This window comes from Myripristis murdjan, chromosome 9 (assembly GCF_902150065.1).
Source record: "Myripristis murdjan chromosome 9, fMyrMur1.1, whole genome shotgun sequence".
In the NCBI taxonomy this organism is placed as follows: Eukaryota; Metazoa; Chordata; class Actinopteri; order Holocentriformes; family Holocentridae; genus Myripristis; species Myripristis murdjan.
In genome coordinates, this window is record NC_043988.1 from 8,303,865 (window position 1) to 8,328,799 (window position 24,935).

The 24,935-nt window shown below is 45.1% G+C and overlaps 1 protein-coding gene across 1 annotated transcript in view; it reads left to right on the top strand.

Moving 5' to 3' along the window:
• The first annotated feature begins 4,104 nt into the window (after positions 1-4,104).
• The window catches only part of kat6a (K(lysine) acetyltransferase 6A), a 34,184-nt gene continuing 13,353 nt past the window's right edge, over positions 4,105-24,935 (top strand). Inside the window, exons 1-9 of the mRNA XM_030059594.1 lie at positions 4,105-4,225; positions 6,026-7,498; positions 17,848-17,956; positions 20,035-20,150; positions 21,213-21,294; positions 21,640-21,754; positions 22,547-22,863; positions 23,462-23,574; positions 24,363-24,478. Of these exons, the coding sequence (XP_029915454.1) occupies positions 6,830-7,498; positions 17,848-17,956; positions 20,035-20,150; positions 21,213-21,294; positions 21,640-21,754; positions 22,547-22,863; positions 23,462-23,574; positions 24,363-24,478 (1,637 nt within the window). The 5' untranslated portion in view covers positions 4,105-4,225; positions 6,026-6,829. The remainder of the gene's footprint in view (positions 4,226-6,025; positions 7,499-17,847; positions 17,957-20,034; positions 20,151-21,212; positions 21,295-21,639; positions 21,755-22,546; positions 22,864-23,461; positions 23,575-24,362; positions 24,479-24,935) is intronic.

Below are 24,935 nucleotides of genomic sequence, written 5' to 3' on the forward strand. Positions count from 1 at the left end.
TCCAGCTGCTCTCTGTCCCTTTGGATTCAAGGCAAGGGGAGGGAGTAGGGGCCACAGGGGCGGGAGGGTGGGAGGGAGGGGTGGAGGAGTGAGGTTGGTGGTGGGATGGGACGGGACGGGACGGGTGGGGGCACGCTCTTGGGCGGACAGGCCCTGGAAATTTCCGTTGTATGTTTCAGCCCTTTTCCAGGATGGGAGGGGTTGGAGTTGGGGTGGAGGGGGAGTAGGGGCGTGGGGGCGTTGGGGGGGTGGGGGGGTAGGATTGGGGTTTTGGGACTTGGCAAGGAGCCAGCCACAGCAGGAAGCTTGCTAGTTTCACACGGACAAAAAAGCAGTCCTGGCCACTGCCTAGCTATCTGTACACAAGGACTCCAGCCATCACCCAAAAAACAGGAACTCTGCTTAGATATATGGGTGCACTGATTGGCTGCAGTCACTCACAGCTGCACGCAGCGGCTATATTTCCTTTTGTGCGTGTGTGTGTGTGTTTGTGTGTTTGTGTGTGGGGGTCTGATAAATTAAAGAACATATGCAACAGGCCAAAGGGAGATGCATTTATCCTTTTTCCCTTCAGCCGAATCATTTGCAGATTTCCAGTTAACATCTGATTCTTGTGATCCTGCAGGTCTCAACAGCTCACTAGCCTTCTGCACTCTACATGTAGGCCTAGACAAATCTGCCATGGATCAAATGTGCGTTAACAGTAAATTAATCGTATGTCAAGAAGCCTTGTTTACTTGAAGAATGTCCCCTTTGGACCTCTCAGCTGGGCTCAATTTGTAAACATCCTCATTTGCTGAAACTAAACAGGCAATCAATCAGATCTTATTTTAAGTGTATTTCACAATAGGGGAGCCAACATGTTACCACAAAGGGAGTTAGAGAAGAAAACAATAGCAAAACTTATTTATAGGCTGTGTGGAAATTGGCCAAGTCAGAATTTGAATTTGAAAAAGATAAATGATAAACAATCATCCGGGAAAGGAAAACATTTGCTGTCAGTTGAGCATTAAAACGGCATAACGAAGAAGCAGAACCGACAGGGCTAAGCAAAAAACCAGTGACAGCAGTGCAACAACAACAGCAACAACAACAAGAAAACAAACACGGTAATCGTAGCGTGAAATGTCTTTTAGACTGAAAGAGATGCTGCAAGTTTGTTTTGGTTGGCATGGGTCCAGCTTCAGCACCGAGGCTGGAGGCAAGACGCGGCAGAGCGGGGCGAGAGCCGGCAGGCCCAACAGCAGGTCTGCAGAGCAGGAGCTGCTGCTGTGCATCAGGTGGATGGGAGGTGGATAACAGAGGGTGTGTGTGTGTGTGTGTGTGTGTGTGTGTTTGGGAGGGAGGGCTGTGTTGCATGGGGGGAGGTGGACACTGGTGCTGGTTGCTGGGGGCTCAAGGCCCCTGGCAGGTGGATGCACAGAGAATAGAAATTTAAAAAAAAAAAAAAAAATGGGGGGTGGGGGGTGTTGGGGATTAAGAGGATGAAAGGAAGCCAAGGCTTACACGTCCCCCTTTCCCAACCAAAGATAAAACACAAGCTAAGGGTCTTGTTCTAAATCTTGAAAATATGCTCATCCCTCTTTTTTTTTTTTTTTGTCCATATCAGTGACTTTCCCTGTGTTAAAACATTTTGACTTTTGTGAGATGCTCTAATATGGGGAGTAACCCAGAGACATTCACAGATTTGGGATAACAATATGAAATCAACAAATATTCTTTTAGTGGGAAAAGTCACCTTAGACTATGTAAAACAATTTTTTCCCCAGGATATTCATTAATTCATCAGCTAAGTGTGCAGTTAGTGTGCATTGTAAGTGTGAGTATGTGTTTGTAACACTGCACTTTGTAGAGTGTATTATGTATTGAAAGGTTCATCTTTTGTAGTTCAGCTTTACACCCCTTATAAGTATGTGTATATAAGATTTGTTATATTTTCAGAAAAGCATTGATTTGTGTTTTTCCGTCTTGAAGATTCTATCTTGTAACTAAACACCAGATACTGTGTACCATGAAGTATGATTTCTATATCATAGGTTGGACAAATAAAAAGGTGGGTGAACTGAGATTATATGGATTTACTCTCCACCACATCCCTGCCCTCATTCCAGTAATTATTATAAAAGTTGCTGCCTTTCCTTTTTGTTTTTTGAAAGGTTGATATCTCAATTTGGAGCAGAACTCGTCCAAGTTGTGCCTCTGACTGAAAATCAATATCACCTTATCAAGATTCCAGAGAAACGTACCCCCCCTCCTTATTTTGTTTCTGCCAATGTGTCTCAGTGAACATGGCCACTGCTGTGGATCATGGTGCATAGCATTATTTATTCATGGCTAGGAACGATAGATCTGGTGCAAGCTCCTCCTGAGTATTGTCCATCTGTTAGCTGGCCTACTGTATACACTGATGTGATGTGCGAGTCCTCAGGAGGAATACTAATAGCCACTCTCGTGTTAACACTTCACACTATTTATCTGTGTAATAACACCACCGTTAATTATAATTACCATCTTGTCGATGGAATGTGATTTATTGGTCCCTGAAGAACTGCATGAGAAACAGCAAATAAAGTGTGACCTTACTAGTTTTATGTGATCACCACTGTGCTCTCAGCAATTCACCCTCTCACCAGACACCTCTAACATGGGAAAACCTCAGGTCTAATTGTTCCCTATAAGACACTCTATAATCCCTCTCAGAGGACTGCTGTACACATCATTTTACACAAAGCTGCAGATAATTTAATTTGCACCCAGGGAGCTTTCAGCATTAGCCTGTAATAGAAAAGGAAGATTGCTGCCAGATTTCCACACACAATGCAAATGGCTCTGTATCACTGCAATCATGAAGCAGCAAAATAAGTTTTCCTCTATTGATTATTGCTCTTCTGAATAAGACAGGCTTCAGTGAAGTTGTCCAGACATCCCGCGGCATCACAGATTAATGAATCACTAAAGATGTTACAATAAGGGGAAACTCTTTTTTTTTTTCGCTCTCTCTCGTCCCCCTCCACAGGGAGGTCAGAGGTCAAGTGCATAACAGCAGCCCTGGAGGTAGTGGGGGTTCACTGTTTTGCTCAAGGACACTTCAGCAGAGTGGATGTGTTTCAACTCTAGTTGTAGGGATGCATATGTGTGTGTGTGGGTGTGTGGGGGTGGAATAACCCTGGTCTGTAAATACAGCCTTGTGTGGCATGCCACCCTCCTTAAAAATGTTTGAAGCATGATTAATAACGTATTGTTTCCTGCCACATTTTCCCCAAAACTATATGCATAATTTGCGCACTCTTCAGTGCATCATTTCTCTTCACCAAATACTGTAATCTACAGGGTTCTGACAGTTGGGGAAGAAATGCACCTTTCTGTAATTACTAAAGAAAGTAATTACAGAAAGAAAGTGTGGGCCACTCAGCTATTTAAGGTAGTGTAACATAGTGGAGCACTGGGGGAAGTTTACATAATCGTTTTCCTTGAGGTGGCAATATAATAGTAGCTCTGCCTCACTGTCCGACGAGGCATGCATCAGACACACATTATAATATGCATTACTGTGTAATAGCCTACTACTCCAGATAGATACACTGCAACATCTGATCATCTCTGGGGACTGGGTCTGTGTGGCTGGCTTCCCATCTCCTGCTAAAAAAAACACGCAGCTGCTACAATAGACTGCAGTGTGGAGGAGTGTCTCACTTTGATCTTTAAATACCCTCTAACGTTAAACCACACTCGCTAGCTTTGATTTTTTTTTTTCCTAACGCCGGCGAATAAAATGCAGACGTTCCCTTGAACGCTCCCTGTGTCTGTGTACGCGTACAGCGGAGAAAGCGTGAACACCTATTCCCCTCTTTTTATTTTTTTCTCCCTCCTCCAACATCACCACCATCTGTCCCTTTCTTCCATTTCATGTATTCAGCCGATATCCACACCCCTCTCACGGCAACAGCACCACCGCTGCCCACCCCCTTGCATTGCCATCCACCCTCCTCCGCCTTGCAGTGAATTTTTTTCTGCTGGCTCTTCGCCCCGCACCATGTAGACGGTCCCTTGGCCCCTGCCTGACGGTTCAGTGTTCCCCCCTCCCCCACCAGCCGAGCTCCTGTTTCAGTCAAAGATGGCGTCGGCTCTGGAGCCTCTGGTCTCTGGCTGCATTTTTAGGCTTGTTGTTGTCTCCGATTCGAACGGTTTTGGCACCTTCTCCGCGGCGTCTCGACACGAAATTCCGGTGAGTAGCAGCGGAACCCGGATGGGGAGAGATGAGATTTTTTTCAACACGGACGGCTTTACCCGGGCTTCCCTCCGAAACCCGAACCGGACCAGCTCGGGCTTTCTGGGGAACCGCGAGAGGTAGAGGGAGAGAGGGGTACGGAGGGATGATGATCGCGGAGGTGGGGTGGGGGGCACGGAGGGGGGAGCCGAGGCCTAGTTACTCCGCTCCAGCGGCCTTGTCTCCACCGCACCGCAGGCTGTAGCGTTACGTGGGAGGGCGGCTGGTGGAGGGAGGAAGTCGGCGAGGCGGGGACCGTTTGTAGGGACGTGTCGAAGCAGGCATGGGATTTTCACCCACACCCGAGGCTGAGACCGAGGCCGCAAAACATGTAACACAGCAGAAATTGTGGCTATGATATCTTCATTTTTGCACTTGCCCGTTAGCCGCGATGGCCGTCTGCAACTTGCATTGTGCCTTTTACAAGGCCGCGATCTCACCGTGAATATCATTCGTGACTTTCGAAATGATATTATTCGGTGTGACTGTTGCGATATGGTTGTTGGTATTGTCTGAAACCTTGGTCGCTGTGCAAACGATCCCGTTGCTTTATGCCGAGGCGCCGGCTAACCGTTTGTTTCACGCTGTTTACGTTCCTGGCTAGCGAGTAGTAGCAACATTATCTTAACGTTAGCGTGATGGCTAGTTCTTAACGCTAGCTTGCTAAAACAACAGCAGTTAGCGGGAAGGCTTGTTGTCAGATAGTTGGCTGTTATCATATCAGAGAGAGTAAACAGCAGGCCAGGAAACACTTTGGCAATGCGACATTTGACTTGGCTTTGATTTTGTTAGTTAGCTTCTCGGTTCAATGTTTGCTAACATCCTGTGTTTTGACTGCATCATGTTTACGTTAGCAAGCAAACTAGCTGCCCTGCACGTTACTAGCTTATACAGTTCACCTATTAACACCTTTTCTTACTTTTTCATATCCGTATTTCTGCATGCAAATTTTTGACACTTGGGCAACCAAGCATATAAAGTTAGCTTAAAAAAAACAAAAAAACAGGCATTGTATGGTAGGTTAGGTCGACTTTGTTTTGGTATTGACTGTGGCTTCCATGAAATCAAATAAAGGTTTTGGTTTATAACCATTGAAAAGCATGTTGTTGGTGGTATAGTTGCACCAGAGTATTAGAACTGCGTCATTTTCTAATTTAGGGTGTTGTGAATAACACATGGGTGGGCAGCATTTTCTTTGAGCAGGAGTTGAATTAACATACTCACAGTTGCAGTAGTGTTTCTGTCTGAATTTGGTCAATGTGGTGATATGCATTGATATGGTCTAAGTATTGACAGTGCAGGTACCAAGGTAATACTGCTGTCTTAGTGTGTTATTAAATTCTTTGTGAAATGACAGCACTGTGTCAGATGGAGCTGTTTTATATTTGCTCTAGCTGGTGTCACTTTCTAACTCCCAATCAGTTGCCATTGTAATTTACACATAGCAAAATAAACAGACTTTTGGTGGCCAGAGCAGTTTGTGAAATGAAGAATAGCGATTACTACCAGGCCTTGTGGTGATTTTTGTGGACAGGCATGACTTTGTTTACATTGTGCTGTGGGACTGAAATTACAAAGTAGTGGAGACAATCAGGGGAAAACAAGCCAACACTTAAAGAAAATGTTTATTTCACTAGATTTAAACTATTATGTTAAAATCTAGCTTGAGAATTTTATTGTGTGTGTTTGCTGTGTTTTGTGTTGTGCAAAATTTCTCTGACCCTTGGCTCTGTGTGTGTTCTTTTTATGTTTCCGCAGGGTGTGTCAGCTACTGAAGTGCAATAGGCATGAAGGTGATCAGCCCTGGCTGCTCCCTGGGGTGAGATATCTGTTCCATCCCAGAGCCGAGAAGCCCAGACTGCTGGAATAGAGAAAGACGGCAAGAGAGAAAGCGTGAAGAAGGGGGAACGAGGGCGCAAAAAAGATCCTCGTCCTGTGGAGTTAGCTGTATTTCGTAGAAAACATTTTTTCCCTCCACTGCCCCAACCTTTATCACCTGAAACACTAAGTTCATCTCTGAAAGACCATGATCATGATGATTTTTCACAACTTGTATTGAGAGCTGGTTAGTTTGCTGTTGACAGAAAACTGACTCAACAGGTTTTATTGTGCTTGTCGTGGTATTTAGCGACCGTAGAAAGTGGAAACACCTTATTTGTGTGAAAGCCCCTCTCAAAGTGTGTGCGGTGACAGTTCCAGCAGCCAATAGACCTGCTACTCCAACCCAGTCCCCCTGCTCTCCCCCAGGCGACTACACCCTGCCTGGAGTGGGTGGTGGGTGGCTCAGCTTTTACTGGGTGGGGGGGGGTTGGCTCAGGGGGTTTATGCTATGGTCAGCTGCTCTCTACCGTGCTTCTCATACTCGGGTTCTGAGGGACTCTCTGTGCGGCCCCAGGACAAAGGATAGTCAGCAGGTAGAGGGCTAAAAGGAGGAGGCGAAAAAGGAGGAGGAGGTGGCGTTAGGGCGCAGGCTGGGTCTTTCCTTGGCCTACGGTCCCTGTTTTTTGTGTGTGGTCGTCGCGGTCAGGCCCCAGGGCCCCCGCACCCACCCAGACCACAGCCATGGTGAAGTTGGCCAACCCAATGTACACCCAGTGGATTCTAGAGGCCATCAAGAAGGTGAAGAAACAGAAGCAGCGACCGTCAGAGGAGCGCATCAGCAATGCTGTGTCCATGTCCCATGGCCTGGACCGCAAGACGGTGCTGGAGCAGCTGGAGCTCAGTGTCAAGGATGGCACCATCCTTAAGGTCTCCAATAAGGGCCTCAACTCCTACAAGGACCCTGACAACCCCGGGCGCCTGGCTCTGCCCAAGCCCCGTGGTGGTGGCAGCTCTGGAGGAGGCGGAGGAGGAGGGAGCAGTGGCAGTGGCAGTGGGAGCTCCCACTCCCATTCGGGGAAGAAACCGGGACTTGACTGGAACAAGCTGATCAAGCGCTCGCTGGAGGGTCTCCATGAGGCCGGTGGCTCCACCCTTAAGAGCATTGAGCGCTTCCTCAAGTGCCAGGCTGACGTGGCAGCCTACCTGTCGGGCAGCGGCTCCATGGGGCCTGGCCTCTTCCACCAGCAGCTGAGGGTGGCCCTGAAGAGAGCGGTGGCCCACGGCCGCGTTGCCAAGCAGGGCCCGCTCTTTCGCCTCGTCAGCCGCAGCAGCTCCCAGGATGACGGGACAGGAACAGTGTCTCTCGAATCGCTACCACCCGTCCGCCTGCTGCCGCATGAGAAAGACAAGGTAACGTGTTCATATACACATACGTCACAATTCAATGGAATAATGTGTGCATATCCCACAAACATACACAGGCGAAATATATGCAACAGAACGCACCTAGTCGCATTTAAGATTGCCGTTGGTACAGTTTGACATGTCACTTGAATGTGACATTTGCCATTCAGACATGCCAAGACACAATAATGGATGCTTTAATAGTGATAGAAACCCAATTACAGTGCACTGCAGATATGTGTGCTCAGAACAGGTGCTGGAGGTGATCAGGCTCCCACTGACAGCAAAAGATGACATAATCTTAAATACAGAAAGCAAAAAAAAATGAATGAAAAATGGGCCATGAAAAGGCAATCACAAGGGTTCGTTTTACACCAAGTCGATGAAAAGTGCTGGTCCAACGGCATCAGATGTTTATGAAAAATCCTCTTGACATCAGAACTGTGGTTGAGGCAAAGCTCTGGTGGTATTAGCGCTCGTCTGTTGAAACATTTTAGAGCACAGAGAAGCAATCAAGGAGCATGATCTGTGAAGGAAATGGAAAACATCCTTTATTATTGAAGTTGAACATTTGCTCTTTTTAAAAAAAAATTCTAGGTCTTTTTGCAGCTCACACCACCAGTATTCTTGTTTACCTCCTTTGCCAGAAGTTTTGTACAGTCCTACAAATGACTGCATTTATACACTAGCAACTACTAAGATATTATTGCTACATTTTCACTGAAATTGACTTGGCCTGTAAAGCTACAGTATTATACCATGTATTATACCATGCTAAGGGCTTTGTGTTATGGATTATCAACCAGCATTGCATGTGGTCTAGAGTCAACATATTGCAGAATTCTCTCAGAGGTAGCTGACAAAGCTGGACAACAGATGTAAGATCAAGCAGATGTGAGAGCAAGCAAATCGTCGCCAAATTGAAGTTAATGTCTTGTTTTTATGGTTTGAATGGTTTGTGCATGTCTCTGTGTTGGCCGATGAGCGGTGTAAGCTCAGGCCATGTGTTAGAAAGAAATCATGTGTTAGGACGACATCAGTGAGCAGCCGTACATTGCCCTGTAAGGTGTATGTTCGAGAGGCAGACTTCCAGGGGCCCGACCCGTGTGTGTGTGTATGTGTGAGTGAGAGGGAGTGAGTGTGTTGTGGTCCAGGCAAGCAGTGCAAAAGCTATGCTGGGTGGGCGGCTGGTGGGCCACATCTCAACAGAGGAAGGGGAGGCGGTGGTGGTGGTGGAGGAGGAGGAGGTCAGGGAAGAGAGTCACGTGGCTCCCAGCCTCCTGCCGGGACTGTGGACCAGCTGCAGGGCTGCTCCCTGTCATGAGCTGTCAAGAGATGGGAGGAAGAAAGAAAGAGAGAGAGAAAGAGAGGAAGGAAGGAAGAAAGGAAGAGCAAGAGAGAGGTGGTCTGTACTGGTGCCAGAGTGAGAGGCCTGGATGACGCATGCTACAGGCCTGTGTAACCCAACAGGGAGAGAGAGGGAGAGGCAGACATGGAGGGAGAAGAAAGAACGAGAGAGCGAGAAAGAGAGAGCGAGGGAGAGGCAGACATGCAGGCGACAGAGGAGAGAGGGAACACACCCACTTGTGTAACCTGATCAGAGAGAGCAGCCGGCCGCTAACCTCTGCTGCTTAGGGGCAGACACACACACATAAAAAATGACACAAGTGCATGCACAAAACAACAGGCATTACACACGTGTAAACATGAGCGGTCCGTTCACGCACGCTGATGCACAAACATTTGTAGCTGAGTCAATACCGCGAAAATACATGCATTCAAAATGACAAAAGTGCTACGTGCACTCATCAACACACACATTGTGTCTGGCCCTCATGCACACAAACACACACTAGAATGACCAGTATGTAAACAAAGCTGCGGGTGCCACACGCTGGTACCTGCCTACCAACTCCATTATCTAGTCGTATGTCACAGGTTTTGTAATCCACGTTATCAGACAGGGAGTGTTTTGGATCTGAAGGGCCCTAACCTGCAGCTAACCATTGTTTTGACTGGCTCCTGGCTTTATATGGCCTCAGTGTGGATGTGCATGTGCGTCTGTGCAGACCCAGCACAGAAGCTTCTTGTGAGGGTGCACTACCCACACACACACACACATACACACACGCACTGTAGGATTAGTCCAGAGAGCATGCTGGAGTCACATGGGGCCTGCCTAACACAGTGACCTGCTTGGCTGCAGATGGCCACCACTACTTAAGACAACCAGCGGTCAGTCTCCCCCTCTCTGACTCAGCTAGTAATCGACCTGTTCATTTCTGCTCTACTGCCATGAGGAGTATTAAAAAAAAAAAAAAAAAAAACACACAAAAAGCCAGACACATCCCAGACCTCAGTGTTGCAGCCTGATGTCTACATACGTGATCATAGCTCTGGGCAGTGTATACAGAATTAAATATTGCAATATCTTTGACTGAATACCTTGTTATCGGTATTGCGGGGCCGATTATTGATGTTTTAATTTTTGTTAAGAGATTTTTGATAAACAGTCTTTGTAAGAGTGGATTACTGATGAAGAAGGTAGAGGCAAGTATCAGCTAGCACAGTCTGATGTGTTCAAAAAAATTGCACGCCTTTACTGTATTGTGGCCTTTAAAACCAAGAAAAGACAACACGTAAGCCAAGTCACAATATCCAAAATCCAGACAATATCAGCAGTGTCATTTTAGGGGATTGATTTATTGCCCACCCCTAATTTTAAATAGCACCTGTGATAGAAACATCAGATCCTGTGGACTCCACGAGCATACGTAAGCAGTGTTCAGGCTGGAAATGCCACCCTGTTGCATCAGTCAAAATAGGCTTTCTCTGGAAATACGGAATAAAGATGTGGACATGACTTTTTCCTGTTTTTGTTGTTGATAATCTAGCGCCATCCCCTAGTCCGTAGGCCAGATGGGTTTCTGCCGCCGTTACTGAGGAAGCTGACATTTGTCTGGCATTCACACCAGCCAGCCTTCTCTTCTCTGTTGTCTTGTTACGATGCCTTGAAATCTCTCTCTAGAGGATACAGCCTTATTGCTGTTGCGTCCTTATGTGTTACACGTGCAGTTGTTTGTATGTGTGATGTACGCTTGTGTCTTTGTGTGAGCGGGTTATAGCAGACCAGTGCTGCGTGATCGCGCCTTTCCTCATCCGCCGCCTCTTCCCCAGGCTCATCAGTGCCATATTGCCCCACATGATTGCTGGCGGTTATGATTTCCCAAGGAAAGAGGGAGAGAGAGCGCGAGCAAAGAGGGGGAGAAAAAAAATCAAAACAAATGGCTAAGCACCGGCTTTGACCCCATTTGCGGAGAGATTTGTGTACTCAACGCCCCGATGTTTGTGTCAGAGCGCTCCATTCAAGCGGGATCCCAGAACCTCTTTCTCTCTCTCCCTCTGTCTCCCCCTCTCTCTCGCTAATAGGGGGTCATTGTCAGGCCATGATGGGGGAGGTGAATGGGGGAGCAGAGTCAACCAGGGGTCATGGATATATAGATAGCAAACCTCATTGCCTCCCTTAGCGCCCGTTAGCAGTTTGAGGCTATGGCCATTAGGTGGGATGGGCTTGACGCTGAGCCTTTGTGTGTGTGTATGTGTGTGGGTATATATATATGTGTGTGTGTGATGTTCCACCCGTCATAATAGAGAAGAGCAATCTCCTTGCCCTGCAGTTGCCCTCTCCTCAACAGCTGGAGTGGGGTGAACCAGAGTTCTCGATGCCGATGTGCAGTGTCACTGCGAGGACGTGTGAAAAAAGTAACCTGTGAGCAACACACACACACACAAGCCAGCCACTGTATCATTCATTGGTGTTGTGTTGTGATTTCCCTCCAAATGTCCCACTGACCCCTTAACTGGTCCGGCTAATGCTAGCAGCCTGCAGCTAATGGCTCCTTTGCTCTGGAGTGGTAATAGCGCTGCTACATTAGGCATCACTTATTATGAACCGTGATGGGTATATTTATCCGGTGTAATTCCATCCTTCCTTATTATATGTGCCATCCCGACACACACTCGCCCGTCTATTACATTACATTGCACACCTCTGCGTGTGTTTGTTCAAGGTGAAGACATCATGTGTAGTCACTCGGAGGACATTGAATGCAAAATGCCCCAGACATCGATTATATGCCTTGGGTGCAAGCTCCCTCTCTGTCTCTCCTCGCTCTCTTTCCCTCTCACTCACACCCGTCCCCTGTTGCCGCTCCATCACTTCACCCAGACGGAGGAGAGGACAGGAGCGTTTGTGTTAACCGGATGAATAGAAATATTTGTAGGGTTAGCACCACGCCGCAGGGATGCTGGGAAAATTACTCAATTCTCTGCATAAAACACAAGGGGGGTCGTCATGGAACGGCATCCCCTGTGTCTGTGTGTGAATTTCAGATTTCGGACTAATCCATTTCCCAAGGAAGAAGTGAGACTTGGGGGAAATTCTTTATTTCTACCTCCATCTGCCTGACAGGCAGCTATTGTTTCCATTTTGCCAGAGTGCTGGCCTCAGCTGACCTAACATTAGTGCCTCAACTTGAAAGGGCCTTTTTCCACTTTCATCAAGTTAAAGCTGGTGCTCAGATGGCACCAACTATAACCTCATTCCCTGCAGTTACCACATACCTTGTCCTGGCTTGACTTTAGCGGTACATGGCCAGCAATGCACAGTCTGTTGGGGAGTTCCTTTATTTAAGGTTGAATTGACTATTTGGTTAATAAGTTTGCAGAGCAATTCAACATTGTGCAGGGACAAGGCTGGTAGAAATTTCCTCCTTATGTTGAGAATTTACAGCAGGCTGCTTTTGTGATGCTGTAAAGCTAGCTTGTACCTGTCACAAAAACTAGTGTGATGCCACCTTGTGTTATTGCACAGTAGATAAGGGCTCATAGTGGAAATGTTTTGGAAAAGAGAAAGCATAATCTTTTAATACAAATTACTATACAGGATGTTTGCAGATCCTTAACATCTTAAATGCCATAAATTCAGTTTCACACTTTATCAGGCCTTAAAAGTTAAAAAAAAAATCTTAAACTCAAATGTATGAGGTCTTAATTTCAACACAACATTCTCATGTTTCATTCATTGACCTTTTTGTCCAAGTAAGACAAAATAAGTCAAAAAGAAGTTACACATCAGCAGTCCTGATGTTATAAAACTCTCAAGTGAGCGCTGAAACATATACTGACTTAACCTGCTGGGAAAATGCTAATTGTACATGATGCCAACACCTTTCCTGTCCTACTTACCCGGAGAGAGAAATAAAAGGTCCGTGTGCATGCCTGTTCCAAGTGGAAAAAGGAATCCTTAAATTTATTAGCAGTAGCACATCACTATCTAACCTAAAGGAAATAACAGTTTAAAGAATCATCTAGTTAATTACTGACCATATTCATACCTAAAACGGAGCTCTGCACTGAACCAAACGTATATTTTCCTTAACGCTTGTTGTCCAAACATTAATCTTACATTTGTTAAAAAAAAAACAAAAAAAACTTTGCCTTAGAAGGGTCTTATAAAGCATTATTTTTGGTCTCTTGAAATACTTACAGGCACCCTGTGTTTAGCCTTAGCTTATCAGTTGTCTTTAGTGACAGTATTACTGTTTGGCCCTGTTGGCAGCAGAAGGTGATGGGCCAGAAGCATGGCAGCATCTGGACATTAGTCTATAGAAATGGCATTAGCTGTAGTGTTGGCAGTTACTTCAAGCCCACTAGCAGCAACGATGTGAATGGTATTTGGAATGGCGAGCACAGCTACGAGGCCCGTGCGTATGGCTAACCCTGCCACCCCACAAATAGAGCCCATGTGTGGAGCAGCTGGGGAAGTCACGGCTGGAGCCCGGCCAGCCCGCTCCGTTTGATGCAGTGATTTAGCTTTGTGCACCCTGGCTAACGCTTTTAATCGAAGGTGGCACTCAGCTGGAGTGTGGACACACTGGCACAGCGCAGGGTCTACCACCGGCAGTCTAAAATGTCACACGAAAATTTAGACCATGGGTGCAGGCCAGCTAATTCAAGTTCTTCAACCCCGGGCCGCAACAGCCGTAGGGATGTCAGAATTGATAAGCCGGCTTTATCTGCCAGACTGATGTGAACCATCAAATGTTCCCTGGCAACGTGGCTGACAGAGTAGTTGGAAGTTTTATGAACGACCCTGAGCCAAAAAATCATATGTTGACTACCTGTGTGAGGTTTTCCTCTCACTTGAATCGCTGTTCTCCATCTTGCATGCTTGTTTGTGTACTCTGTTGTGCAGGGAAGCGGAGGGAGGTGTGTGTTATGTGACTGGTAGTGTTGAGTGTTCCTCATGACTGTTGGAAGGGGGCTGCATGTGTTTGTGTTGTCTCCGTTGCCACAGCGTGTCCTGTAACAGTGATCAATGAGTTTGTGTTTCATGTTAGGGGGGTGTAGAGAAAGTGGTGGTGATGCGGGGTGGAGGGGGGGGGGGGTGTTGAGAACGGCCTCCCATGTTAATGAGATCCTTGCCTTGAGACGAGACAAGGACAACAGCAACGCTTCTCCCTCTGTTTTCTCTTTCCTCTAGCATTCCCTTTCGTCCCCCCCTACCTCTCTCTCTCCCCTCCCTCCCTGCCTTCATCTTCATCCTTTCGTCCTCTCTCCATTGTTCTCCCTTTCATTTCCCCGTCCTTTCTCATTCTCCTGTCCTCTGACTCTGGATAACAGCGGCCAGTTGTACACAAGGAAAACCAGGCCACTAGCTGTTCTCCTCTCCAATCTATTATCTGCCCATACAAGGCCTTAGACAATGCAATGTGTTGCCTCTGGTATTAAATCAGACGATTTGAATGAAGACTCTCAGAACTAGGCTAGTGCTGGGTGGCGCAATGCCTCAGGCTATGAAGTGTGTTTAACGTTGTCATGCTTAATTGTTACAAAACATGTGGTTAGGTATGTTAACCAGGTCGGAGTGGGATAACTTTCCGTTTTTCTTTGTTGCATGTGTGCATATAGGACTTCTAACCTGTAAGGCATGTCTTGCTTTATTGTTTGTTTAGATCTTGTTTTGGACTTGAAGGTGGCAGTTCAAGTCTACCCGGTCGATGCAGTTAGCCGTCTGTTGTTACGAGGCGTGACTGTTTGGCCATAGTCAACATTTTGTCACTGATTCTTCTTCCTGCTTATTTAATGAGTGCAAGGGCCGCAGCGCGCAGGCTTAAAATAGATCTGCGCGCACATGTCAAGTCAAATGTTGGCCATAACACTCAACACAAACAGTCGGTCGATGTGAGAAATTTCTAGAGCGACACTGACTGTGTTGGAAGAGCTACCCTCCCAGCCAGCGTTGGCTGAGGTAGAAAAAGGCTGAAAGAGGGGGGAAAATAGCTCTCGGGAGGAATTTGAGGATTGTGTTTCACAGTTCCGATATCCCTGTCTTGGAGGGAAGGATTAGCTTTTCATTTTTTAGTATCTGTTGGGGATTAATTTACAGTGGCAGTCAGTAACTGAAGCCACGCTGCAATGTGTGTCTCTATCCAAGTTGTGTGTGTGTGTGTGTGTGTATGTAAGGCGAAGCTCACTCACTCGCTTGCTCTCAGGTTGTGTTTACTCGAGCGCAGAGAGGGCGAGCGAGAGCAATTGACCTCCTCCGGCGGGGAAGGAGTTAAGTGTCAGGAATGATTGAGGTGTTGGTCGCATGCAGGCCGTTCAGAGGACTGCTGCTGCAGATTTTCTTCTTTCTTGGCCGTTTCCCTCGCTTGCTTGACTCTCATTTTTGTCCTTGCTCTGTCTCTCTATATTCACATTCTCTCTCCCCTCCCCTATTTTCTCTTCTTGCCAAATCAGTATACAAAACTTGACATTTTCAGAAACCAGTATACAAGAGTTTCAGATCATATGGACATGGTGCATTGTTTTACTTGAAAACATACAGTATAAAATACATAATACATAATTATCAATACCAAATAAATGCAATGCAGTTTCAGAAATGTGGAGCAACTGATTGAAAAGCCAGTAAGGCTCTTTCTCTTTTTCCACACTAGATTTCTGTGCTTATCTACCCCTGTCTTTCCTCTGCCTCTTCTCCCCACCTCTCTCTCTTTACAACCCTGCTCTCTCTATTTACTTCTGTTTTTCACGCCCCTCCCTCCTCCCTACCTTTCTCTCTCTCCCTGTGCTGTGTCGAGCGAGGGAAGGAGGGCGGGACGGGGGTGGGGGTGGGGTGTGTGTGTGCGTGTGTGTGGAGGGGGGGGGTGAAAGCAGCCTGAGTCAGAAGGAAATGAACCCAATAAATCAAGCTCTTGTCCCTGTCTCCTCCCTGCCTGGACCTGCTACCGGCCTAGCTCTCTAGAGCTGTGTGCACAAGCGCCGCTGTCCCGCAGCAACAGCAACAAAACCTTCTAACACCAACTATGGCGATTACCATGGTGCTTTTTGTTTTGTTTTTGTACATCTAACTGAAGCATTTGATGGTCCTCCTTGGGTTGGAGAAAGTTTTATGACCTTGGGGAACATGAAACCTTCTTAAAATGCTTTGTATGTTTCCAAAGTACTCAGTGGTCAATTCATAGTAGTGCTGTCAGACTGGCAGAAGGTATTTAAAAAAAAAAAACAACTCTTTCATAACTCTTCTGTACTGGTGGTGGTTTGGAGCTGGGCAACATCAGCAAATGTCAACACAAGATACTTTGATTTTGATAGAAAGAAAACTTTGTTAAGCAGTCATTAGTAATGTGGATATCGTGACCAAACAGGTAGAGGCAAATGGTAGAACAGCAAGAACAGTAGTCCAGTAAGCGGAGAATATTGCATCCCTCTACTGTAATGCAGCATGCTTCTATTTTTCACTGTTTCTATCTTTCGCTATCTCTTATCTCTCACTATCTCTGCCATTGTATCTGTTGAACTGAGCCAAGCCAACTGACCCTGTGACGTCACAGCTTATAGTACTGCAAAGTGTAATGGGGCTTCCTTTTTCTTTTATGTGTTTACATTTGTCATGCTTGTGATATAATTGTTCAGTACAGTGGGGATCCATTTAGTAAATCATGTTAACTTGATTTGAACAAGGAAGGAAGGAAAAGACAACACTTTTCGTCATACCATAATATCACGTTCTCCAAAATCCCAGATGATATCTAGTCTCATAACATGACATTGATATTTTAGCAATATATTTCCCAGCCTTAGTAGTAGTTTACCTTGTGATGCTATTTACAGACTGGACATCATTTTCTGCACCCTTTTTTTTTTTTACTGGAGAATACAGCAGTGCACTTTATTATAAAATCCGGGATTGTGTCGTAGCATCAACACTGTCATAGCTCTCCATAAAAATTAATATATGAAAAACCCAGAGGTGCGTTCTCCTGTCGTTTTGATGTTATTGAAATTCATTTGCAAAGAAAAAGAGCATTATCAGAGTTGTGTGAAAAATCTCAGCTAAGGTTTGAATATCTATAAATATAAATCATACAACTTTTACTTACTTTTATCAGTTGACCCAAAAACAAACAGCTGGTTTGTAGAAAATGATTTTTAGTACACGGTGAAGCAGCCACAGGGCACCATATACCCTTAGGCCTCAGAAACCTGAAAGGAGGGTGCACACTCGTGTCTCTGTATTGTTTTGTGTATGTGTGTGTATCTGCACCTGCAGACAAATGCTTCAGGGATGCGATTTTTCTGGTTTGTTGGACACACGAGTCCCGTTTTATTTTAAACAACCTTTCACTGTTTTCCCTCTTTTTGTTTTCCCGGTCACATCCCTGGCTTAGGTTTATGCATGTGCGCCTATCCGATAATGTCAGTCTACGTTTGTTTTGTGTCTGCGTAGCTGCCTTCTGACGTTGGTTTGTGTGTTTGGGGAGCATGAGCTAAAAGATTAATGGCGCCCCAGAACTGAATGTCAGATGGTGTGCCTCAGAATAAGTGTCAAAACAGGGCCTTAAGAGGCGCAGCGCTCTGCAGTCGAACCGGGAAATCCTCCGCCTGTACAATCAAGGGATCCAAGTTCACACTCTGCACTGCTTTTGATCAAACGACACAGGAGCCAGCAGAGACCTCGACATACGATGGCAGCTTCTAACATGACATGTCACATAAATTATACAAGCTCAGTCATCACAGCTGCTCTCGTGCTCTTCATTATCGTTAAGTTTGTGTTCACAGACCCAGATACACTGTACGCTGTCATTGTACAGTTTTCAGTCTTTTGTTGCCTTGTTAATACATAGAGAGCGGCAGTCATTCAGTTGTGGCGAGGCGCACAAGGACACTTTGTTGTTTCATTTGTACAATGAAGCTGTTAAGTTGACTTGACTGACACTCACTCGCTCTCTCTCCTCACACCCGTCCCCTGTCTCTCTCTGTGTGTCTCTGTGTCTCTCATCCAGCCGGTGGCAGAGCCCATCCCCATCTGCAGCTTCTGTCTGGGGACCAAGGAGCAGAATCGCGACAAGAAGCCAGAGGAGCTCATCTCCTGTGCCGACTGTGGCAACAGCGGTGAGTGTTGTAGCTGGTAGGACATATAACAGCTTTAATATTCACCTGAAGTGAAATAGTAAAGGTGATCAGTTGACCAACCTAAAGGATGTACTCTGTATATTCCCTCTATATATTCCCTCTTTGCACTGCCTTGTAGCACCTATGTCCTTTGGACCAGAACCGGAGCTTTCTGGCACTTGATGTCATTGTTCTTCTAAATTGATCTTTGTTCGTTGGTGTATAAAAATCTCACACACACGTCGCTTTGGATAAAAGCGTCTGCCAAATGTGAATTGTACTTAATTGTACTGCACTGCATTAAACTTCTTAACTTCTTCACCTAAGAGTTATACTTAAACATTATCTTGTAACAGCGTAGCAAAAGTCAATCTTAGTAACTTGTTACGGCCAGCTACCATAGCAACAGAGTTTAACACACAAGCTGGAACTAACAAACATTGCATATGCACCTAATAGACAAATAGCAGTAGAGAGGAAAAAGTAGTTTATGCAAAGTTGCAAACCCAGATTGGTTTGAGGTAGATTTTGGTATAGAAGTATGAGAAGAGGTAACATGCATTCTTCCTTTTTTCCCAACATCCATTAATTTAGCCATTTCTGTCATTTAAAGGTGTAGAAATTCTTGACTGGCTAAATTCAGGGAACTCTGTAAGTAGCATAAATTTTTCATTTTAAAGGTGTTAAAGGTGGTTTTTTGCAACTATGAAACCTTAAGTGATGAAACTTAATTTGCCCTTAATTTTTTTTTTCACTTTCCACATAAGTGGAAGGTGGTTTTATTCAGCTCACTTAACATAAAGGGCTTGTTAAGTGAAAAGTCACTTAAGACATTATATGCAAGCGGCTCCAGCTTTATCAAAACCATCTCACTGCCAGGTGTGTTCACACTATTGCTCTTCTGTCTCAGAAACAGCACTGATTCAGTCACATTTTTTGCTGATATATGAAGAAGCGGTTTGCATGATGCTCCTTGTTTTTCTAACCTCAGGTGTTTTATTCAGTGGTGATGACTTGTAGAATTTTGTCATCTTTTGTCACTTAATAAAATAGATGTAGGTTGGATAAACCAAACGTAGATACATGCATGTATGCAAGTACCACTGGTTTGGGTTTCCTTAAATGCTTGACCACAGCAAAGAGAAAACTGCCTGCTCTGGCTTTGGCCAGGGAAGAGTAGGACCCAATCTGCTGCTTATCAAGTGTAGGACCCTGCCTCATCTACTTTGTGAATTGGTTAAAAAAAAACAAAAAAAAAAACAGGTCCATACCAATTAGTCTCTAAAAAGGTGAATTATTCTTATCCTCAGAAAGTGCTCCACTCTGCCTGAAAAGAAGCCAAGCGCAGCATCTTTCCAAAGTAGATCTGTCCATCATTTTTTTTCTGTTGAAAAAGTCATTGTAGTGAAAAGAAAAGGCATTTTTGTGGAAATAGGGCAAGTGTGTGTATTATGAAAAGTGTAATGTCAAAATAGGTCTGGGAAACTGCACTCCTAAAGATGTACCCTATATTCAGTCTGGTTACTTGCATATCCGCTTCCTTTCTGGTCCCAGGTTTGGCTCTGGCACGGGTTGTCATACTAAAACTGTCATAGTTTGGATAGTTGAATATGATGGAAGTGCTATCGTAAACACTGACCCTTTATTGGTCTGTATTTTAGGGAGAAAAATAGGGTTAGGGTTAAATTATATAGCTAAATTATAGTTTTCTTTTACAATCTTGTTTTCTTTACTGGGAGTTCTAGTATTGTTGCTGTGGCCAACCACTGCTGAATGAACACAGTGGAGAGACTGCCTTCCTCTGCTTTCCACAGTGGGTTTTTTTGTCCCAGACAAGGCCATCTTGTTTGCTGCTCTTCAAACAGACCAAAAGCACAATTCAGACAGATTGTCGTTTAGGTTTGAACACTCTCTTTGCAGTCAGGTTTGATCCAGTGAGGGCTTTCAATTCCAAAAGGAGCTTTCTTTTCTCCCTCTGTAGTGATGCAAGTGGGTCATGGCTGTCAGTCAGTAGCAGGGAAAACAGTGTGAGTTTGACGTGTGCGCGTGTGTGTTTGTGTGTCTCTACATACCTGCAGGCCACCCGTCCTGTCTCAAGTTCTCCCCGGAGCTCACGGTGCGAGTCAAGGCGCTGTGGTGGCAGTGCATCGAATGCAAGACCTGCAGCAGCTGTCAGGATCAAGGCAAGAATGCGGTGAGTGAATGAACAAATATGGCCGATGTTGTCTGTGAACGCTCTCTTCACTTCTTAGGGACTAGACAGAGACAGTGATAGACTTATCCTTATCTGTGGTCCTGGGATTGGGCTATTTTAGTCAGTCTCAGCATGTGCTTCCACACCTCTCTCTGACTTTTCAAGAGAAAAAAAGTATTCAAATGTTTGTGGTTTTTGCTGTGAGACAACATACACTGGATACAGCACAAATGCAGGTTATAGTAAAATACTTATGAAGAAAAACAAAATAAAACCTTTTTCTTTTTTTGACAAAACACACGTTCTAGTGGCAAATTCATATCCAAGAATGACAAGATTGACAAATAAACATGGCATGGAGAAGGCAATATGAATGCATTATACAAACAGAAAGTCGAGGCAAAAACATCTGTGTGTGGTGAGCCCTGATGCAATATTCTGATATGTGATACTATGAGTGTCACAAACTCCAGATGCCATACATTGTGTTTACATACATCATTCTGCTGATGTAAGGAAGTAATGCACACTCCTGAACAAACTTTAGTGTTGCTCATACAAAGAAATGTTCAACCAATATGGGCCTTTGAAGGCCAGTGCTGAGTTTAGGATGGAAGCCACTGATAGTTCATAGTATTTGCTCAGTGTCTCAGTGTCTTTAAATTTGATCATTGACATGGCAAAAGCCTCAGAAACAGCATATGGACTAAAGGGCACAAAAAGTCCATTTGAACTGAGGATAATAATAGTTAAAAAAATAAATAATAACAACAACAACAACAATACTACTACTACTAATAAGAATAATAATAAATTCTTGCATGCTTGTGTGGATTTGGATCAATGTCACATTAGATTCAGTTTAGGTTCAGGGCCTCCCACGCACAACCAGTGTTGTGTTAATTAATTATGCAACACATATATAATCAAATAAACTGCATTATATCACTTATTGGCTGATAGGTGATTTCGAAAGCATGTTTTAAAGCCTTTGATAATCATCATCTGTGTGTGTGTGTGTGTGTGTGTGTGTGTGTGCGTGCGTGTATTGGTCTTATGCAGGAGAACATGTTGTTTTGTGACTCTTGTGACCGGGGCTTCCACATGGAGTGCTGTGACCCTCCACTCACGCGGATGCCAAAAGGTAAACCAACAGGACTGCCCCTTTAACCCAACACACATGCACAGTCACCCATTAATTTAAACTGGATCTGTTCTACTTCCTGCATAACTATACTATAGGACCATCATAGCCATACCAAGATGTGTAGCAAATGACAAAATGTCTCTGGTGGCTTTACCCCGCCGATCTGTAATGAAGAAGCTAATGCCAAACCATTAAGTGCTAATGGTGCTAGCTACCTCCCAGCGCGTGTCAGTAAATGCACCGACGCCTGGCTTGTCTAATCCACTTTGTGTGTGTGTGTGTGTGTGTGTGTGTGTGTGTGTGTGTGTGTGTTTGCACACCTGTGTGTTTTCTCTCTCCCAGGTATGTGGATCTGTCAGATCTGCCAGCCCAGGAAAAAGGGAAAGAAGCTCTTACATGAAAAGGCAGCACAAATCAAACGGCGCTACAACGCACCACTGGGACGGCCCAAGAACAGGTAAAGAAAAGCCTCCAGCTAATGGCGTCTTCCTTCACTGTCAGCCCAGCAGAGAGTTGCAGCAAGACACCATGCATCAGCCTCTAGTGCACAAACCTGAAATGTGTACACATAATGAGAGTAAAGCTGTTTTTAGATCAGAGATGTTCACAGACAAATGATTTTTTTTTTTTTTTTAACCAAGAATTTTGGGTGGGTAAACATCTGTGTTTCAGTTTCAGGAAGAATTTTCCATTAGCCTGATATTTTTGCTTTCCTGATCACATCCCTGAATATAAGTGTGATACTTTTGAAAGTCATCAGAAAATAATGTCTGCATCTTTAACCTTTAAAAAGTCAAAATAAGAATATGATATCTTTATTACTCAGTGTGAGAATTTATGCTTCATAGGTGTCAGAAGTAATAAATTAGAAGTGCATCACATAGCACAAATGAACACAAAGGGCTTACTCTGTGTAATTGATGCTGCTGTGCTTTTCCCATAAATTTAAGTTACTAGAATAAAATGTTTGAGTAAGCAGTGATCATTCAAGGTAGTGATCGTTCTTAGGCAGTTTGTGGAAGAGGCAGGGTGTCAGGGTGTTATCATTTTGTAATGATATTGTGGCACTAAAGCTGGTTCCTGTCTCAAAGTTAACATATTGGTTTGAAAGCAGCCCTAGTCCTGGTCCAGCAGGTTTACGTGAGGTTCCAGAGGCAGGGCTCTTCACCTTTACACCATCTCTGGGCTCACTCAGCCATGTTCCCGCACTGACACTCGTCTCAACCAATCTCCTCCTTTTCCCCTACAGGCCGGGGCGGCCCTTCAAGAAGCTGGGTGGGCGCGGTCGGCGGAAGCGCTCTGCCTCCCCCAACTCCTCCTCTAGTTCCTCCTGCGAAGGTTACCCTGGCGACGACCGGCTGCTGTTCTCGCTGCGGGAGGACGATGACCCAACGCAGAGCGGTCTCCGCTTCAACAAGAAGACCAAGGGCCTGATTGATGCCCTCACCAAGTTCTTCACACCGTCACCTGAGGGCCGCAAGGCACGCCAGGAGGTGGTGGACTATTCACAGCAGTGCCGCATCCGCAAGAAGGCCAATCGCAAGGGTGACGGAGATGACAGGACGGGTAGGCAGGCCTTGTACTTGTACACTTTGTAGCTACTTACTCAAAAATTTTATAGTTATAACTTAAATTTATGGGAAAAGTGTTCGAGAATGACTGTTTCTCCTGCTCAGTTGTAAAACTGCTAAAAATACGAAGTGTTTAACTGACTTGTGAATCAATTGATTTTTAACAACAAAAATGCCAAAGTATAATATGCCCATTCTGCAATTGTGTTTATGGGTCCTTAGTTGGGTTAAAGGCTTTTCTGAAAAGGTAATCAGTAACATGGGGAAGAAAGAGAGCCAAGGCTAAGTGTCTGCTTGCAGTTAGTCAAGATATTAATCGCACTGTATTAGGGTTTGTTAGTGTCCTGCTTTGCCAGCATGCTGTCTTTGTACTGCTGGCTCTTGTCATGGAGTTTGAGAATGGTAATATCAGGATTTGTTCCATCATTTCCTTATTTTGACCCATGTCGAGGGGGTGAAATATCTCACTGCCAACTGGCTGGCCATTGTGGTTGAAGCACTGTTGCTGAAATCAGTCAGCAGACATCTTGGTATTGTGTCTCGCCAGCCTCTTGCTAGTGGTATGTTAATTTTGATGCTATTTCCATCTCCAGACAATCAGGAGGGCAGCGACTGGCGTGACGATGACGACAAACTGCCAGGCCATGAGAACCTGACGGAGAAAGACATTGAACTGTTCAGACACATCCAGGAGCTGGCACTACAGGTACGCAAACCCATAAAATAGTTTTTTGCTGAAAGTCTACCTCCAGTGATCTGACGCACAGTTGTTCAACCCTAAGTCCAAAGGGATGAACAGGCACAGCACTCTCTTTGTAATCTTTTATTTTAAGCTCTGTGTAACTTTGATTCAGCTGTGATCCATCAGTCACAAGGCGTTTTTGAGATGAGTGTTTTCAGGAATCCTTAAAGATTCAAAGTGGCTGCTAAGGTCAGCAGAGGAGGGCTTTGATCCATGTACCCATATCTGTGTCTTTGTGGTTCTGATTGAGAACAAATGAGAGAATGAGAATCTGTGTGAGAGCCAAAGTGTATTGTTTTACTACCATGTGGTGCTGGAGTGTGTTTGATCAACAGACAGACTGGTAGCAGATGCTGAGTTTCCCCTCATCACTGAGCACGCAGCTAATAATAATCCTGCTAGCATGCTATTGGGAGTTGTATGCACGTGTGGAAGTGAGGCTTGGGTTTGTAAAGGCTCTATGTGAAGGCACATTGGCTTTATAGTGTATTGTTGGTTGCATGCACCTGGAAGCTGTGTTTCTTGCGTGTGTCTGTGTGTTTGTACACCAAGTATTTTCCTCACTTGCCATGCAGGAGAGTGTATAAGGTCCTTGTCCAGTAATCCCTGGTGTGTAATCTCTTTGTCTGCCCCATGCTCTGTTAATCCTTCGTGTAGTAAACTTGCACTTGACCTCCCTCTTGCACTCTCCTGTGTTCTCTTTCTTCCTCTCTCCTCATCTCCTCCTCCGTCTTTTTCGCTTGCCTTTGCAGAAAGTTGGGGTGACGGGCCCACCAGACCCTCAGATGCGCTGTCCGTCTGTCATCGAGTTTGGCAAGTACGAGATCCAGACTTGGTATTCGTCTCCATACCCACAGGAGTACAGCAGGTAAGACAACATATGGTCATGCCTTTTAACACAATGTACTTGCCATTTAGTCCAGCTAGCAGGCCAGGAAATGAAATGACACCACCCTGTTATTTAGCAAACTGTGTAACTGGATACCTCTGCCTCAAATATAGGTGCTTGACTCTAAATTAATATGTTTGCTTTATCTGTTGGCTTTACATATTTACCAGCAGATAAATTGTATTTGCTGTCGGTAGATATATGGTTGCATAAATCTGATACTGGCCAGTCATCCACCTCTGACATGACTTAGATTCCTCCCTGAGCACTGCAAGACAATATGTTGTTATTACAGCAGTATATCAGATGGCTGCTCAAAGTACTCATTCGTATTTGGTGTGCAAGAATCTTATACAACTTCAAGGCTGTCAGTTTGTAAAATGCGCAATGAAATGCACCCCATCCTTTATTAAAGAGTTGCCTCTGTTCTTGCATC